The following is a 19,853-nucleotide window of genomic DNA, read 5'->3' on the forward strand; positions in this document are numbered from 1 at the left end:
GCTGAAGCTAGGAAAACTTAAACTAAAATAAAGCTGTACATGTTTAAGAGATCAGGGAATGATACTCACTGAAAAAAGATTGATTGGCTGTGTATTTCTGTATTACTGGCAAATCTGAGTTTACTGAATTCAACAGTTTCACATTTTATTGATACTAGTAAAAAGTGCTTGGAAAAAAAATTTAAAGGCATTTCTTTTCAGGGATTATATTAGTCTAAGGTAGCTGTGTTTGCTTCAGAATGAAAGATACTGGCTTGGCCCGTATACTTTAGTTATTACGGTTCTAACAAACTCATTCTTTACCATCAGTAGTGCAAGTTACATGCCCTGTGTTTAAAAAAGTTTAGAATAAGCTAGATAGAACCTACAAAATAAGCTGTTTCTTATTGGACAAACTCTTAGCCAGACAGACACATATGGAAAGCTTTCCATTTAAATCAGAATATGCGTTATAGGCCGTGTTATGTTTAAAGTATAATATCACATACTTCAGATCACATTATATACACATTCCTGCTGCTTTGCCCACACAAGTTCTAGAAAGGAACTGATATTCTCTGTAGAGCCACCCCAACAGATGGTATCCAGTCTGGCTGTTTGTTTATTTACTTAAGCCCTGTCAGAACTCAAATGTTTCCCATTCGGATAACTAGTTATCCACAAATAAGTGAGTGTCAGTTTGGAAAGTTCTTCTATTTTCAACTTTGATTAAGCCCTGAACGAGGAAACAGTAAAGACCTCAATCTTGTTCTGGGTAACTACTTCATTATGGACTCGATTAGTTATTTAGGATTTATGTCTTTCTCAATATGAAGTTACAATTGTTTTAGTTCCTGAAGCAAAATTTTCCTGGGAATTGTAAAAATATTATCAGGACTCTGATAATTATCTAATTAACTCACTGATATTTTTACCTGTTTTTTCTTACTAGATCCTGGGTTTCAACATTTTAAAATAGCTGAAAAATCCCATGGGAATTGGATCAAGCTCTACCTAGAGGGAAATAATTCAGAAATCCTCTTAAATCTTGGCAAAAAGGTCCTTAAGCAGTATTTAGAGGCTCTGAAGATCTTGAGTTCTTCACTAAACAAGCAAGTGGCACAGTACGACATGTATTCAATGACGGTGGGGACTGTGATAGTCCTGGAGGTAAGAATTGATACGTTTAGAAAGGAGGTTATATGACGGCATTGCCTGTTGAAGTGCAGACTGGACTTGATGACCCAGGAGGTCCCTTCCCATTTTATGATTTGAATTCACGTCTTGTTATGAAGAAGCTAAGAACAGAAATGTTCAATTTGCTATGCTTTGTCTACTTAGTATGGTCGTATCGATTTGCAGCATTCATGATTAGTAACTCTTTCCCAGTGTTAACTCTTTCCCATTGAAAAGATGAAGCATAACTTTTTAACGCACCAAAATTATGTTAACAGCTAAGTGTTAGCAAGCTTTTGGTATAATCTATTTGGTGTATGCTTTCTATACTTTTATATTTACAATAAGTGTGCAGATGTGCTCCAACTTAACAGCTTATGTATCCACTAGCCTATATTGCTTCATGAACAGAGCTGCTCTTTATAAAAAGTATAGGATAGCAGATATTCTCACATTGTTTGTGCCTAATGATGATGTAAAGTTCACAGTTCAGCACAATCAGGGTGAAATTCTCAGATGTGGGAACATTTATTCTTTGTACTTGAAAGTGTAATCCTGGGAAAGGAGCGCTTCCTCCAAGGGGCTCAGTGCCCTTAACGCCTGCTTCAGATCTCCTGAGTACTCAGCACCTCACAGGCTCAGCCCTAAAAATAGCAGATACCATCTTTGGTAGGGAGCGTGAAACAGGCTATTTGTAGTTTCTTTGTGTGGATAATTATTAAACATGCAATAGTTCTCCATGACACTGCCTTCAGAGCCACACTGTAGGAATCATGTGCCTGGATATGGACCTTTTTTGAGAAATATAGTGGGCAGGGGAGTGAAATCATTCTCAGTCTTCCATGCAATAAGTATAATCGTGTACAAAAAACTACATTAAAAGAGCATTAAAATTGCAAAGTGAAGTTCTTAAAAGTTAGGAAATGCCTGTGCAACCTTAATTCAGCCCCCTTTTCTGTATGCATTTTGTTAGTTCACATATTATTTTTTTCCACAGGGTTCCTTTTCTTAATTGTGGCATTTTCAAACTTTTGAGGGCTTGACTCTACAATCTGAATGTTCTTCTAAGGTAGCTTTCAGTATCACTTCCTAGGTTTTAAAAAATAATTCCGTCGTGCAGGATCACATTAGGTAGCAACAGTTACAAATGTATATCTAGATTTAATAGCCAGCACATTGCCACAGCAATGAGCTAGTGCATGTCTTTCAGGCCCCCGGCAAGACAACGAAGGGGGCACTCAGATCTGATGTGCTCCATTGTTTGTGACTGTGACCACAGTCGCAAACAGGTGTTTGCCTCATTTTCCATTTAAAGAGGGTTTGTCCATGTCTCCCATGAGGTGTCCTGATGCAATTCAATCTGTACCAGTCTTTTCAACATAAATCAAAACCCGGTGGTTCCTTGGCAGGGTCAATGATGAGCTGTTTGTTTTGAGCATTCGAAACACTCCATGTGGCTGTTCGTTAAGCCTCAGCGTTGAAGTCAAGTGTAAGGGTCTTGATGCTGTTCCATGGAGAGTTGTGGGATTTTAATCCTGTCTTTGGTGGATTCTGCAGGTCATCGTGCAACAGGATCCTCATATTTGCATTGACATGGTTAAGGAAGCAAGATGTCTGGGCAGCTCTTCTAATCTGTGGAGGCTGGATCTGTCATGGGACCAGGAGCCAGTCAATTTTAGCGTCCCTGACACTATGCACATTGTGTTACTGAATGGGTATCAAGGAGTTTAGTGAGACTGCTGTGAGACCACACTGGCATGCAGTATTCAGCCGCAGCCTATACCAAGGCAATTGTTGCGGTTTGTGGGGTCCGTGGACTGGTGCCCACGATCTTCTGGCCAGTTTCCTAATAAGTGTGACATGAGACCTGGCCTTATCATGGGTGTTCTCAAAGTGTTGTCAGAAGGTCAAACAATGGTCCAGTATAACGCCAAGATACTTTGGGTTAGCATCATGGCTGACGCTCTCACTGCAGAACTGCCCATCGAATTTGGTGTTAGCCATTTTATTGTTTGGATGGAAAGCAGTCACCCTGGGTTTTTTTTCAAGTTAGGCTTAAGTTTTACAGCGTTGGAAATAATCAGCCATTGTGCTAAAATCTCACGTTAGGGTGCAGCTGCTCAGCACATGTGCTGAGCAGCTAGTGCAATGTCATCCACATACATACATTTCTTTGACTCCATTGGTATATCCACAGTGTATAGATTAAAAGGTATCTGGGCCAGGATGGAGTCCTGAGGGATGCTTGAGTTAACAATTCTTAGTCTACTGATCTGGCCATTAAGGTGTACGTTAAAGCAGCGGGTCCCCAGTCACTGCCGCAAAGAGACTGATGGTTTGCTGGCAGTGAATGACACTGGAGATCTTGGGAAGGAGGCCCTGTCTCCAGACGGTGTTGTATACCGAGGACAAATCAATAAGGGTGATCCCTTGACACTGCTGACGTTACCACCCGTTTGATCTCCACAGCGGTAGTTCTGAGAAGGGCTTCCTGGCCCCAGCTCTCTGGATTTCCGAAAGTGGTTCAGAATATGGTGAAAGACTCCCTTTTGATGGATCTAAACAAGTGATACTTAGAGCTCATTGGTTCAGGAGCCAAATTAGCAATCAACTTTACCCAAAAGAGCCACGGTAGTGTGAATTCATTGTTTCATTTTCTATAATACTTATATATAATATTCTCACAGCAAATAAGTTAATAACTTAGTGGAAGTTGATAACATAATTGGTTAATAGCATAGTGAAAGCATCCTGTTTGGTTAATAACTTAGATTGGTTAATAATTAAATCACACAGTGTTTTAATATCATGTGCTACAAAGAGCCACAGGAGACACATTAAAGAGCCACTTGTGGCTCGCAAACCTCAGTCTGAGTATCACTGGTCTAAACTGTTTGCAGATGGCATGGACTCTAGGGCTACTCTTGGGATCCGTACACTACAAGAGAAGGTTCAGCAAGTCCCAGATAGCTCAGAGATCCTGTCCTGCCCAATTCCTGACCTCCCAGAGGTTGTACGAACCTCATCAGAAGAGAAATTCCAAAGAAGGAAATCATGCACCTCTCAGCCTTTACCACTTCAGGCGGGCTTGGGAGTCGATCACCCCAGACAACTGAGTTTTGGAGATAATCTCCACAGCATATGCCATCCATTTTACTACTCTTCCACTGGCCAACCCCCATTCCCCATCCCTTTTCAGGAACCTCTCTAATGAGAATTTGCTTTGTCAAGAAGTAGACTCTCTCCTACACTTGAGTGCTTTAGAACCAGTTCCCATGCAGCACAGAGTAAAGGGATGTTACTCCAGGTACTTCCTGGAACCAAAAAAGAATGGCAGTTGGAAACCCGTCCTGGATTTGAGGCTATTCAACAGTTATATGAAAGCCCAAAACGTAAAAACGTTGACGCTTGCGATTATAATTCCCTCACTAGATTGAGGGGATTTGTTCTTAATTCTCCACTTTCAAGATGCATATTTCCAAATTGCAATTCACCCATTTCACAAATGATTCCTCTACCGTTTTACTGTTGGCCTGGATCACTTTCAATATAGGGCGTTCCCTTTTGTCTTGTCATCTGCCCTGAGGGTCTTTTGAAAAGTCACGTCAGTAGTAGCAGTGCAGGTCTGCAGGACAGGTATTTTAGTGTTTTCTTATCTAGATGATTGGCTGCTGAAGGGTCGCTGCCTGGAACTAACTTCACGGCAACTTCTGAAGCCATACATCTCCCTCAAATTGGGCCTACAGCTGAACATTCAGAAATCTACTTAGATCCTTGTGCAAAACACTGAATTCATAGGAACTCCTCTCAGTTTGGTAACAGCAAAAGCCTCCTTTCACCGCATGGGTTTGTGACCCTTTCCAGCATAGCCCATACAATCCAGCTCCACCCCCAAATCCTGGTCAAGAACTGTCTTCAGTTGCTGCGGCACAAGGCAGCTGGTATCTTTGACATAGATCACACAAGACTCCAAATGCTCTACCTTCCAGGATGCCTCGGGCTGTTTATTCACCAACCACCTGCTAGTGCGAGGAGTGCATCTGGACTCTCAGAGACCAGAGCAAGTGGACATTGCAAGAGATCACACTACACATCAATCTCTTGGAACTCAGAGTCATCAGATCTGCCTGTCTCCAGTTTCTACCACTAATTGGGGGCAAGCTCATAAAGATCATGATGGACAACATCATGCATGTTTTATATCAACCAGGAAGGAGGAGCAAAACCACCCTCCCTTTGTGTTGAGGCTATCAAGCTTTGGAATTGGTGCACACCATCATCTTGTCATCATAGCATCCCATCTTCCAGGGGTTCAGAATGTGACCATGGATACTCTCAGCAGGCACGTCTTCCAAGCCATGAATGGGAAATAGATTCTAGCATATTATACCACATATTCTGGCAATAGAGTACCCCACTTCAACCTACAAAGACTTGTTTGCCACTGAGATAAACAAAAGAGAGGCCCAGTTTTGCTCCAGAGGTGGGCTGGGTTGCCAGTCTGTGGGGGATACATATCACCTTCATTGGTCATCAGATCTACTGTACACGTTCCCATTGACTCCTCTAATATCCAAATGTCTACTTAAAATAAAAAAGGACAAAGCCAGAGTTATCCTAATAGTTCCAAGCTGGACCAGACAGACTTTATTTCCTTACCTGATACAGCTGGCTGTTTGCTCACCGGTTATTCTCCAGGTGGCTTTTTACATCCTCTCCCAGGAATGCAGGAAGATCCTTCACTCCATCCTAGAACAGTTTTTGTCTCAAATCGTGGTTGGTTGATGGTTCATGGGATTAGAGACAGCCTGTTCAAAGGAGGTAAAAAGAGTACTATTACACAGCAGAAAACAGTCTACTCACTACACATACTCTCAAAAATGGGCAAGATTTGTCTGCTGGTTTGATCTCAAACATATTCTGATAACGACCTCATTGCTGTCAGATATACTGGACTGTATCCTAACACTGAAAAGTTCAGGGCTATCACTGAGCTCCGTTAGAGTCCACCTGGCAGCCATCGTGGCTTTGCATTGTTCAATAGAGGGTTTTTCCATTTTTGCCCATCTTACAGCAGTGAGATTCCTCAAGGGGCTTGGAAATCTTTCGCCAGTCAGGTGTCCTATTCTGTTTTGAGACCTCAGTCTGGTTCTTAAATGACTTGCAAGACCACCATTGAACTGATGCCTACCTGCTTACTGCTCCATTTATCAGTGAAAATCGCATTCTTCTTAGCCATTGTGTCTGTGCAACAGGTTGGGGAAATAGGCCCTTACGGCATGCCCCCTTCACAGTATTTTTTAAGGACAAGGTTACTTCAAATTTTTACATAGTCTCCTCTGAGTTCCATATTAGCCAACCCATTCATTTGCCAGTCTTCCACCCTAAACCTCACCTAGATAAATAAGAGGTACTGTTGCACACTGTTGACATCAGGAGAACCCTGACCTTCTATTTGGATAGGAGTAAACCCGTCAGAGAGACTCCCAAATTGTTTGTCTCGCTCACAGATAGATCAAAGGGGTCTGCAATCTCTAATCAGAGACTTTCCAAGTGGATATCCAACTGCATTAATTCTTGCTACAAATCTTGTAATATTCATGCACCTTCAGATATATGAACTCGCTTTACGAGGTCCATTTCCACCCCATGTCATTTCTCAAAAAGGTGGCCATTATTGAAGATGTAAAGCTGCTACTTAGTCTTCTATACATATGTTTGCTGACTCATACGTAATAACTCATGACCCTGCTTCCCATACTGTGTTCGGCTCAGATGTACTTTGTTCCGTATGGGACTCAACTCTGAAGCCCCCTCCTCCTTAAAGGTAAACTGCTTGGTAGTCACCTAGAACGGAGCACCCATAACAACTCTACTTGAAGAAGAAGAAAATGGTTACTCATCCTGTTCAGTACCTATAGTTCTTAGAGAAGAGTCTCTCTTTAGGTGTTCCACTGCCTGCCCCCCTTCCTCTCTGCTTTGGGGTTATAGGGCTTCACAGGAGAGAAGGAACTCAGAGTTGTTCGCCTGTGCAGTGTTATATAACAATGGCATGAGGTTGACCAGTACACGTACGTCGGCTGAATGGAGACTTCTATGGGAAATCTCCATTCAAAGGCACAGCGGGCACAAGCATACCTAGAGTGGAGCTCCCATAGGGACACATGTTTCGAAGAACTACAGTTACTGCACTGGGCTTGCAGGATTTCTTCAGCCTTCAGCCCATATTCTACAAGCCCTGCCTGTGCAGGGATGCCATTGAAATCCATGGGAGTTCTGTATACAGAGGGCTTGCAGGATTTCCGTGCAACAGAATGTATGTCACTTTAAAAACACAAATATATGTAAGTGTATTCTTCAGTTACAATTAGCATAAAACTGGCCAGTCTGGCATGTACCTTCCATCACACACAGCCTTGTTGTAAATATGTTTACTGACAATGTAGTATGGAAAACAACTAGACTGCTTCGCTTTGAATGCCTGTGGTATACTTTAAGTGTAGTTCTGTGTCTGTTTTGTGCCCATCCCAATACTTCTGCTCTCTCTTCCAGGTTCTGCTCCTGCTCCTGCTCAGCATGCCGAAAGCCCTGAGCAGCAGGGCTGAATTTGAAGTGCCGCTCTCACCTCCATTGTTCTCTCTGCTGTTCTACTTGCTCTGCCTGATGCTCTGTGCAGTGCATGTAATTGTGTGCACATCAGCAGAAAGCTTGTGCTATTTCTGCAGTATATCGTGGTTTATGGCAGCTGGAGTGATGATGCTGATTTCTGCACTTATGTGTGTAATTTTATCCACCTTTGGAAAGATGCTTGAGAATCCCAAACTTCCAGCTAAGGTGAGAGCGCTCTTTAAGAAATATCGTTTGAAGCCTTTTGCTTTTTATGCTGTGTCCTCCAGCAGAGCCTCATCCGAAGTTCCTGGTGTATGTTAAAGGGATGGTATAATTTCAATCCACTTAAGGAGTGAAATTGGAATGTGCTATAGTCACTATGGCATCAGACTGATTACTGTAATGGAGATCATAAACCGTGTTCATGTTCACATTGCTTTAAGAAATGTTCCAATAAGTGTAATTTTGCATTTGACTTACTAGATCAGAAACAATTATGCAGTGCACTCGTTACATGCTCTCATGCTATGACACTTACATATACAACTAAAGCAATTTGGGTGATACCAAAAAAACTGCACACTGAAGATAACTTGCTGTATTTTCCAGATACTTTGAAGATAACAATTCTTTGAGTAAGAAAATAGGCATTGTTAACTTCTTAATTTAATAAAATAAAGCTCTTCAGAGGTTTTAAAACCCCATCAGCTATATAAAACTGACTGCCTTTCCTCATCAGGTGGTGGTAATGGAAAAATCAATTCATATGTAAGCTGTATTGTTTCCCTTACTGCCTTGATTGTAAAAAGAATCATTGGTTTTGTGGTCTCATAGCTGGCTAGCTTAACTTTTTGGTGCCAAAAAGCAAATACTTGTTAAAGTAATGAACTAATCAACTAACGGACAGATCTGCTGAGAGAAATATCCAGTTGCACAGTTTGTAACTACATAATTTGACAATCTATTCTTGAAAAGGAATGTTGATCTCAAAATGGTCTATATACACTTCAGTCATCTCTGAATTACCTTGTTTAGGCTTTGATTTTTAGCTTTTATTTATTATGAAATAAGGAGATGCATTTCTTTGCTTAATGTTGCTTTAACTATAACTGGTATGACCTTGACACTGCTAAGCATTTCATAGTGCCCTAATATTCTCTGCTGAGACTGAAACATTTACTCATGGTGAGCAGTGCTAAGTACCCTTTCTTTCCACATTTTTTTCATATTCCCAATTTTTTCAAATTTTATAAATAGCAACAAGCCAAATATAATGATTAGTACATGAAGAAAGTTGCTCACCTGTGACTGGAGTTCATGTAGATTATCAATAAAGATCCCACACTCCATCCTCAGTGGGACCTGAAGAGATGGTGGAGCTGAGGATACACCAAGAGCCATGTTCCTTTATGTAGCAATGTATTAAATATTCCATTACTCAAGGCAGGGATGCCTGTCCCTATCCTGTTTGCCAATTTGCCAGAAGGTTCTTGGAAGGATTCGGTAAACAATGATTTCACCATACACACACAAACTGACACACACTATTTCCATTGATGATGATCATAATTTACACATAAGCAAAGTAAGAAAAACGCTGCTTAGAACTTTAATTTATAGTCCCACCTTAATGTATATAAAATGGGTTGTAATGCTGGCATTAGTGGAGCTGGACTAGTGGCACATTTAGTTAGTAAATGTTGAGATTCACAAAGTTAAACTTATTATTAAATAATTGTCTGCCCCATCCTCCCATAATTTTTCACAACTGTAAAAATATAAATAGATAATTTTTAAAAAAGCTTAAAAATTAACATCTGTTACCCACTGAATTTTTTCTTTAAATCCAATTCTGCCAAGCCGAAGCATATACTCAAAAGTGTGTCTTTGTACTGATCTTCTCAAAGTCAGGTTACAGGTAACTCTCTTCTTCAGCCAGTGAGTCACTTCTCTCCTTCATCTAGCTTTAGGGATGCAGACGTTACTCTTTTGCTGTCTTGAGTTTTTTATGTGTGACTGAAGACGTTTTCTTGAAAATATCCTAAGATGCATTGCAAAGAAATTAGGCAATAAGGTAAAGATGTTAACTCAATTTTCTGGCCTTCATGGGTTTAAGCGTCATGTGAGAGCCCTTACTCGTTGAATAAGCATTATGACAAATCTTACACTTAATTAGGAAACACTGGTAATGATGGTCTACTCTTCATCTCCCCCATCTCTTTTCTTGATCACTAGGGACAACACACCATCCTACCTGTCACTCAGGCCCATAACCTCAATTGCTGTAACATCCTTCTCCCTGGCCTTGACAAATCTTGCCTTGCTCATATCCAATCAGAATGCTGCTTCAAATATCATTTGTCTAGGCTGTTGCTTTGGCCATGTCATCCCTCCACTTGCTTGCTCTTTTCTATAGCATTGAACATAAGCGCCTTGTCTTCACTTTCAGGATCCATCGCAATTAGTCCACACGCTCTCTATCATTTCTCATTCACTATTGAGATGCCAGTTCCTATCTCTGAATGGTCCGTGATGGCAGCCTGCGTTGGTGTTCTTCAAAGAACAGTAGTAACTACACCAGTGGTGGCTCATTATAGAGAAGTGGGGCACTGCCTCTCCTGTAAAAGTGCACACACATACATGTCTCTCTCTAAATATGGATTGTGCAAATAGATTCTGTTTGCAATTTGAATTTAGTAGCAGCTGCATGGTGTCCTTCTCTACCGCCCTGTGGCACATGCACAGACTGTGCAGTGAAAGTCTGAAAGGAGGCAAACTGCCAGGATTTTGAATGGGGGCAGTTAGAGTGCAACATCTTACAGTGCTCTACGGTCACTGCAGCCTGTGGATTGGGCAGTGAATCCAATGCCTTGGACCCCATTCAAAACCCTTGTGGCTTGCCTCCTATGAGATCTTGGCTGTGCAATCTGGGGGGGGGAGAAGAAGCTGGAGGAGACACTGACAACAAGCCACAGGAGGCCTTGAGGGAGCAGAAGAAAGGTCAGATGGGCAGAAGAGAGCCACCCTTCTGAACTGGTAAATCTGTTGCTCCTGGCCTAGGGGAGGGCAGAAGGAGTCCTAAGGGCTTGGGCTAATGGCGAAGGTTGTGGGGGGCAGGGCAGTGAGTGAGCCCCGGGGTCTGGAAAGAAGGGAGGAATTAGGGTGAAGGGAGGAGGGAAACCTCAGAGGCCAGGGCTAAGTGGGGTGAGAATTAGGGGGAAGAACTCCCAGTGGGCTGGGGCTAAGGGGAGAGTTCTGGTGTGGGGATCCCCATGGGTTTCTGCTATACCCCATTTGTCCCAAGGTTCCCCAGCCGCCGCTGGCCTACAACACTTGAGCTGGAAGTGAGGCATGCAGCCCAGGTAGACAGGCTTGAGCTTGCAGGACCTGAGCTATTAATATGCAAAAAGAGCAGGGTGAGCACGTGACTCGGGCAGCAGTTTGGGCTCCCAACCCTCACCCGCTAGGTCTGAGCATGGGTGGCTAGAGAGAGTCTCTGCAGGAGCCCCAACATCCACACTGCTGTTTCTGTGTGCTAGCTGGATCCCCGCTTGCATGAGTCTGTCTCTTGTTTCGGGAGGCTTGCTCCCCACTGCACTTTAGTCATACCAAAAAACTTTAAAAAGAAACATTAAATTTTAAGGTGTTCCACATCTGGGAACTGTTGAACTTTCAGGACGTAATGGAAGACTTGCATGTTTTCCCATACTTTGCCCAAGGGCCTGGGTTAAATGGGGGAGTGGATTTCATGGGGTGAGGTGCAGCAGTGTCTGTTGGATAGGAAGGTTTTTGAGACTGTCAATCCAAGGGAAATGTGTGTGTCATTTTTTGTGAAGAAATGTAGAGGTGCTGAGGGTGTGTCCACACTGCACTTTGAGGTGTGGTTCAAGCATATGTAGACATACCTGATTTGGCTGTAGTTTAGCTAGAGTGACATCCATGAAGCTGCAGCAGCACAGGTTTCAACACGGCCTAGCTGCCCAAATAACAAGCACTGAGTGGCCCAGATGGGCTTGCAGCACTGTGGGCTTCAGCACAGGCTGTACAGTTCTGGGTGCTATTGGTGCTCACACTAGCTAGATTAAAGCTAGCTCAATTACGTCTACGCATGATTCATTCCCATTTCCAGTTGCAGATGCTTAGACAGATGCTTTTAATGAAAATAGATAAAGAAGAATTGCTAGAGGTATATACAAGTAGACATGCTTTACAAATACTACTGTAAAATCATTTTCTTTCTTCTTTGCATTGCAGTATCTCAGAGGTTCTGAAACTGGGGGGGCCTGGGATGCAGAGTGTATTCTGGGTGGGTGTGAGAAGCGTTAGGGGAAAAAAAACTTACTGCGCACATTTTACTCACAGCAATGAATAACTAACACAGCAGATTCCTCCAGACATATCAGTAGGGGTCTACTTAAATCACGGAGAAATCACACATTTTTCCTGGGTTGGTCAGGGCATAAAGAGCAAATTTCCTGGATGTGTTCATGCAGTTGTATACATATTCTATGCCACCCTTACTTATGTGCTGCTGCTGGTGGCGGCGTTGCCTTCCGAGACAGGTGGCCGGAGAGCGGTGACTGCTCCGGGTGCCCAGTTCTGAAGGCAGCACAGACGTAAGGGTGGCACTACCTTACTGGTTCTAATATTTAGTGAGAGCTGCATGTTGATTTTTTAAAAAATGTATTTATTTGTTATTTGGGATATGTACTTGTATGGCGGGAGTTGGTGGCGTAAACTATTACAGACACAAAAGGTCGCACGATCAAATAACCACTGCAGTGTCAGATCTCAGGATTCTGGGTTTCTATTGTAGGAACTGAAGTGACATCTCAAGAAAGAAAGTCTTTCTCTTCCTTCTGAGTGTAAAACTTCTGAGTTTTGCCAGTGTAGAATCTAGAACTTGTGTCTTGTCAGGTTGAATAAATCCCTCTTCCAAATGTATACTTTAGAATACAAATATATACTTCAAAAACTTATTCAAGACCATATGTTAATGGTTTTAGATCGTTAATATATTTTTATATTTTTTTAAAAATAAAGCATTTTAGTTCATATCGCTGAAGAAATGTCTTTGAAGTACGTCTCTTATGTGACTTTTTTTCCCATGCTTGAACGTAGGAGCTGATTATCAGGTCCATGAATTTTCTGGAGACCATAATGCTCTAGGCAGTGTTAACATCTGCTTCCCGGATGCTATAAATAACTTTTGATTACTACATCTTTCCACAGTCACTCCTTCCCTCGGTGATATATAAGGTTTTAAATAGTGCTGCAGTCCTTTATAAATCCTAGCAAATCTTCAAAATGTTCACTTGTTTGTGTAATGCCTTGATTCAGAGTTACTGGATTGTGCTGAAGTATAATATATAGTGTTACTATTTGCAGTCATATTTTGTTATTTCTCTTAAAAAATTGAGGCCAGTATTTTTCGAAAATGGGAGCCTGAAGTTAGGTTCTTAGGGCTGCCAAACTCCCACTGAAACCAAATAACTTTAAAAATCTGGCCCTTAACTTTATTTAGGTGCCTAAGTAAGTGACATTTTGAAAGTGCTCAGAATGCAGCAGCTGTGGAGTATTACTTCCATTAGTAAAATGCAATTCAAATAAATTGTATTTCATTGAATTTTTGCCTTCTACTTAATTTTTGTTGGTTTCCCCCCATATGGTGCCGTTTATCTTCTGTTTAATTATCAAAGCACCCAAACAGCAGTACATATTAAGACCTTTTCTTCCATTCATTGCTGCCTTTAAAAAAAAGTAGATGCACTGGTTTGGTAGCTTTCTGATGTGATCCTAGCATGCCAGAAAAACCTTACTGGGAACAGTTGTCGTCAATGCTGTTCTGTCACATGGAAGTTAGCACAGTTGGAAATCAAGATTAGCTCACTTTGCTTCCAAATTAGATCTTGACTTCAGAAATGTTAGACTCTCTACCAGCATCCCCAAAACCTTATAATTTCTAGTCTGAAAAGTGACTATGTAAAATTACTCAAGCATTTAGTCACTGATACTTGACTGAAAAATAACATTTTACCTTACTATCAGCCCTCCAGAAGCTGCACAGCTTTGTGACTGAACTGTATTTTTCTGCCCCACATGTTAACAGAAATGTTAATTTCAATTGCAGGGGCCTGTACATTCCCACTGTCTCATTATGTCCTAGTTACAGCTGTTAATCCAGTGGTGGCAAGAGAATTGCACAGAGATAACTGAGGCTGTTATTTGGGCTGCAAAATTTCCACTATTCATGATGACGCACAAACTAGAAAGAATTCAAACTGACCTGCAGATACTAGGTTGGCTCTGAAGCCTGCTGCTTAGAAAATTCATGTTTATAAATTAAGGATCCCATATCCAATTTGCTTGACATAAGGAGGGTGTCAGTCCTTGAAGGTGTTCAGTACCTGGAATGCCGATTTAATTAATGGGGGTTGAAGATGCTCAACAGCTTCAAGGATTGAGCCCTAATGGTGGTATCCCCACAATGCTTTTGCAAAATCCATTTCAGGATAGTTCTCACTAAATCAGCAATTGATACAGAAATCTAAATTTAGTATTCCAGGGTCAAGTCATCGCTAACCTTTAATGGTGACATTCAGTAATGAGTCTCAGATATATATTATACATGCTTCCTGTGTGAGGGAATATAGGGTTGATTAGTGAATGTGTTCCTCTCTCAGGAACAGCAGGGTTCTTGTGCGTGCATGTGTGCATACACGGACGGTCTGGGAGCAGGAGGAGAAAAGCGGTTATTGTTATGGAGGTGAGGGGGATATGCCCTTAGGGGAATAGGTCCATTTGTTGGTGATGCATACAGAACCTTGTTTGCGATCTTGGTGAGATAGGTGAACTTCCATTGGATTCGCTTAGTTCCATTAGCTTCCCCTTTTACCATTCCTGCTAATTAAACAACAAAATATATACGAAAGCTTTGTCAATTCACCATGTTTATTTGTATGTTATGTCCCTATCCTCTACTCCATTTTGACTTCTAGATTGTAAGCCTTTGGGAACAGGGATTCTCTTACCTGTATCGGTACAGTGTCCAGCACAATAAGGGTTCAGTCCTGATAAGGGTCTTGAAGCACTACCATAATGTTGATTGATAGTCGGAAAAGCCACAGCATTGCAACCAGGATTAATATCAGTCCTGATTAATCTATTTTTCTTACCATTTCCTAGTTCTTGAGAGTGCAGGAGACTTGCTGATGTGCAGAGGGATTGTTTGGTTACTAGTGTAGTTCTGCTGAAATAACTGGCTCTGCAACAGGAGTATTTTATCAAACTGAGCTGCTGCACTGAAACTGTATTGACAGGGGCATAGAAATGGTCAAGCAAGCTTGGAGCGTGAACACCAGAAACTTTCCCATTAGTTTGATTGCACCTGTAAAGTTGTTTCATGATTCCCAGTGACTTGCATTTCAATTGCTTCCAGTTTATGAAGCTTACTGTTGTCAAGGGGACCTGGGTTGGTGCTGATAACCATAAGGTACGAGTCATAAATCCATATATATATATATATATTTCTGTAAGAGGAAGTGTTAAATCTTTAAAAGACACAAATTGTCTTAAAGATAGAAGGGTGAAGGGATCTGAGATTCCTGTAGTTTCTGTGTGCATGGGATGGCTAACACTAGTCCCTTAGCTACAGAACTTAGTACAGAGGTGAATGCATTGGAGTTGCTGCAACTTAAATCTCTTCTAGTCTAATGACTTGCTTATCCACATTTAAGTCTCCACGCACCTTCACTCTTTGATCTCTCTGCTGAGACTATTAAACAAGAGGTTAGTACTAATTGTGATAGTTCCTGTGATGTAACCTAGTCTGTTAACTGGAATGAGTAAGTATTAGTACACAGTCCACCAAACAGGGTTCAGATGATACTAAGCTTATATCACTGATTTGGGCTGCATTTCAGCTGAAACTCTTTCAGCTGAAATTTCAATTCTGTATTGTCACATTCTGTAATTTTAATTGTAAGTGCAGAGGTTTGGTGTACTGTGCTCCTTTACCCCCAACCATACACACACATTGTCCATGCTGTTAGTATGAATTAATAGTATCTAATACATATTTCAGGTACACCACCTGCCCTGTTTACTCAGCTCATGAACTCCAGGTGGTAAATAACAAAGATGGCATTTAAACTTTGCACAGCTTGGTTCCCACAAATCAAAATTCCAGATCCCTCTTAATTAGACATTGAGGCTGAACTTGTTTATTACCTGCTACCTGATTATATATAGGTTTAATTTTGGAGTGAAAATGCATAATCTGTTAGTAAGTCTTACAAGATAAACCAACACTTTGGGGAGAGGTCTGAATCATGAGTTAAAAATCTGATGCACACAGTCTACTTCGGATGTCAGTACGTAATGGCACACAAACAATAAATATGTCCAACAGCACCACACAGCAGTGACTGAGATAATGAAGATACTTTCTAAGTACAGGAAAAATTTGTGATCCCTCACATGCCAGTGTTTAATTGTTGGCAAATGTTTTTCTGGTAGTAACCACTGGAGGGTTTAATCTCTAGAGCAAACTATTTAAGGTGAAATCACTGACCATGCAAAACCAAATGTATTGAGCACAAACTAGTTTGCACTTAAGCTTCTCAGGGCTGGACTGTATGTCCTCCATGTAATCAGAACTCTTGTCAGATTAACTATTTGGAGGTGGTAGGTGGTTAGTGTCAATTGCTTGTTTCTGGGCAAACACTTATTTTTTGTTTACTAAAGCTGCTTAGAGTAGAAAAACTTGATTGCTTAGCTAGACTGACATGTAACCCTGTCTTCGCAGTAGGCCCAGATCTCCACATACACCACTGTCAACACTTTAACAAGGTACTCTCTGCAACAAAATGTTAGATCCTGGGCTACTGCAGCTAGTCACCATCTTAGATACAATGTGTTGACCACTATGTTAATTTTAAACCATGTTAAATAATACAGTAAGCTGTAGTGAGTGCTTTCCATACATACCACCTTTCTCCTAACCCCCCCTCTCCCATCTGTTGCCTGTTGCTTAGGGAATTAAATCCATTTGAAGTGAACTACACAAGTGGTCTTCAAACATCATGTTTTTTATATATTTAATATATTACTTTCCTTTCCTTTGTTGTCTGCTGTAAGGGTGAGAGGTATAAAAAAGAACGAAAGCTTAGAAACCATGGTGTACTAAACATAGATTGGGGGAAGTACATTTGACTGATTTGTATAAGGTTCCTGGATGGTCAATGCTTTTTAAAACTCAGCTCACAAGGTCAAGTGTAGGTGTATGTAGCTAAGAAAACAAATCAACAGAATATACTTTCAGAGAACTTTGTTTTAAAATATAAATGATTTACCATGTTTGTGATTTGGCTTTAAAATGGTCACTTTACTGTTCTTTAAAGTATCGATAGTTCTTATTCATGATGTGCTGTTTCCTTAGGGTATTTCACAGCAGAGAAAAGTACTTAAAATGGAATTAAAAGATTGTTCAGGCAGTGCTTCTCCCAAAAGTGCTCATTGGCATGTCACATGTATATAGCCCTCTTTTCTCAACCGTGGGCACTGGTGATGGTTCTGTGTAGCGGCAGTGAGTAGAAAATTGAAATAATGAAGAAATCAGGCCAAGAGTATTGTTGTAGCCCTACACAACGTGACATACATACTTAAACACCTATTATTTAACAGACTGCTTATGAAATAAAATCAAAGTTCGGTTTGCAAGATAACAAGGCAGCAATATGTCTGCAGTAGCTGCTGTTAATTTGAAATGATTTTTTCACTTTGTCAAGCCACGAATGGATAGAGATCTAGAGTGGTGAGAAAATTGCTTGTTACTCATATCTCTACTCAGTTTTTTGATTACTGCAAGAGTTCTATTTCTAGATCTATTGATGTGCAACAAGAAGGAGCTGCTCCACGCCTTCTGTCACAAGATTGTAGAGAACCTGAACGTGAAGTGTGCTATGGTGATTATTCAGAGCGAAGTTCGTTATCTTGAAGGGATATAAAATGATTTTAAATAGTATAATTAAAGGTGTTGTGATGCTAACTCAGTGGATTACACTAAAATTAACCTTATTTAAGAGTAAAAGTGCAGGAAATGCCATTGAGAAAAATTACATAATTTCTCTTTTTGCTTAGGATTTGTTGTCACTGAACAAGTAACTGTAAGCACATTTTAAACACAAACTGAACTAATGATATGTTTTTCAGATTGGTGAAATAATGACACATTTTCTGTTCACAGAATCCAGCTGTCTCCAATTCCAGCTGGTCAGAACTAGATGTACTCATTTTGACAGGAACTATTGGCCATGTTGTGAGCCTGGGAGCAAGCAGCTTTATAGAAGAGGAGCACCAAACCTGGTATTTTCTTATCAATACTCTTTGCCTGGCACTGTGCCAGGAAATTTGTAGAAACTACTTCCTTGTGAAAGAATGTGATCTTCAGTTTAGCACGGCTGTGAAACAAAATTTTGAAGATATTGAGGAAACCGTCCCGAGCAGGAATGTTGATATACCACCACGTGACTCAACACTGGGCAAAGTCAACTCTTCAGGTGAATTTATAAAAGGCTCAGAAAAGTGGATGGCTTTAGCAAGTCCATGGATCATCCTTATTTGCTGTCGGTTACTTCGTTCATTAAACCAGACGGGAATTCAATGGGCTCATCGACCAGACTTTGGACATTGGTTGACAAGGTGGGTATCTGAGTTGTATAGTAGTTGTTGTTTACTTAAAATTTCATGTCTTGCCTTGGCACAGTGCGACTCCCCACTTTGGTGCCTCTGCTGGTTATCAGAGGAATCAGCCCTCAACCAAGCAGGCACCTCTTTCTGCGTCTCATGCCTGTCTCCGCTCAACCCTCGCTCTTGTGACTCAGCCCTCCGTTCAAGTCACAGTCTGTGCTCCCCCCCCCTTCCAGGGGATTCTGCAGTCCAATCTAGACAACTTCCCACTCTGGCCACTGCAGTCCTGCCACCGGTCCTGTGGCAATAGGGCAGGGGGAGGGACCCAGGGCCACCCACTATTCCAGGTCCTGGCCCAGGGACGCTAGATGCAGCAGCCTTTCACTGTGTCTCCCTCAACTCCTCCATAGCTTTCCCTGGGCAGCTTCCCTGCAGCCCCAGGACCTTCTCTGCCCTTGCTTCATGGCCTTTGGCTCTGCTGATTCCCAGCAGCCAGCCACTGCTCTGTCCATGGTACTGCCAGATTTTCCCCTTTGAGCTCCTGGCGGCACCGTTCTTGCTCTGCTTTGGCGCTCCTTATATACTGGCCTCCTGGGCCCCGATTGACTGCCACACAGCTCCTTCCTATTGGCTGCCTTTCCAAGGGCCCTCTTAACCCTTTCCTGGCAGTGAGGGGCAGATCACACTTACTTTATGTTTAGTTAAGTAAATAATTTAATATTCTGTAAATAGAAACAACTGTACGTAGTTGAAGGGAGAGAGGATTCAGTGCAGTAGGGATTTTTCACTATTCTTGTTGGAGTAGTTGTCCTGTGTACTGTGTTTACTGCCAGTAGGCTATAGTCCTTAGCATTAACCATGATTTATAATCTAAATCTTACAAACCTGAAAACACGTTTTTATCAGAAGTTGAATCTTCTTCAATAACTAAGTCAGCAGTGGCTGGCATAGTATATAGAGACCCATGTAATTGAATTAATATATATAATTTAAGTGGAAAGTTCTATGTGCAATTCCTAACTTTAATTCCCAAAAGCCGAGGGAGGGCTCTGCCCTATCCTTGATCTCCAAAACCTCCACAGGTAATGAAGAAGTTGAGATTTCGTATAGTTAACCTGGCTTCCATCATCCCATCCCTGGATCCAGGTGATTGGTATGCTGCCGTCAACATGAAGGATGCATATTTCCACCTGGCCATCTTCCCGGGCCAAAGGAAATTCCTTCAGTTAAGTCGCTTAAGTGCACTACCAGTTCACAGGTGTACCCTTCGGCCTCTTAGCAGCTCCCTATGTTTTCACGAAGTGTGTGGCAATGGTGTAGCGGCTTTCTTGAGGAGGAGAGGAATACAGGTGTTTCCCTACCTCAATGACTGGTTAATCAAGGGGCGAACCAGGGCTCAG

The 19,853-nt window shown here is 41.6% G+C and overlaps 1 protein-coding gene across 3 annotated transcripts in view; it reads left to right on the forward strand.

The window, feature by feature from the left end:
* The window catches only part of PIGG (phosphatidylinositol glycan anchor biosynthesis class G (EMM blood group)), a 90,074-nt gene that overhangs the window by 39,846 nt on the left and 30,375 nt on the right, over window positions 1-19,853 (forward strand). For all 3 annotated transcript variants that reach the window (XM_067553406.1, XM_067553408.1, XM_067553409.1), the window contains exons 7-9: window positions 932-1,149; window positions 7,708-7,989; window positions 18,011-18,465. In XM_067553406.1, coding sequence (XP_067409507.1) covers window positions 932-1,149; window positions 7,708-7,989; window positions 18,011-18,465 — 955 coding nt within the window. The remainder of the gene's footprint in view (window positions 1-931; window positions 1,150-7,707; window positions 7,990-18,010; window positions 18,466-19,853) is intronic.

The sequence above is a fragment of the Emydura macquarii genome, unplaced genomic scaffold, assembly GCF_026122565.2.
Source record: "Emydura macquarii macquarii isolate MOO-44397 ecotype Brisbane River unplaced genomic scaffold, CSIRO-AGI_Emac_v2 contig_1451, whole genome shotgun sequence".
Taxonomy (NCBI): domain Eukaryota; kingdom Metazoa; phylum Chordata; order Testudines; family Chelidae; genus Emydura; species Emydura macquarii.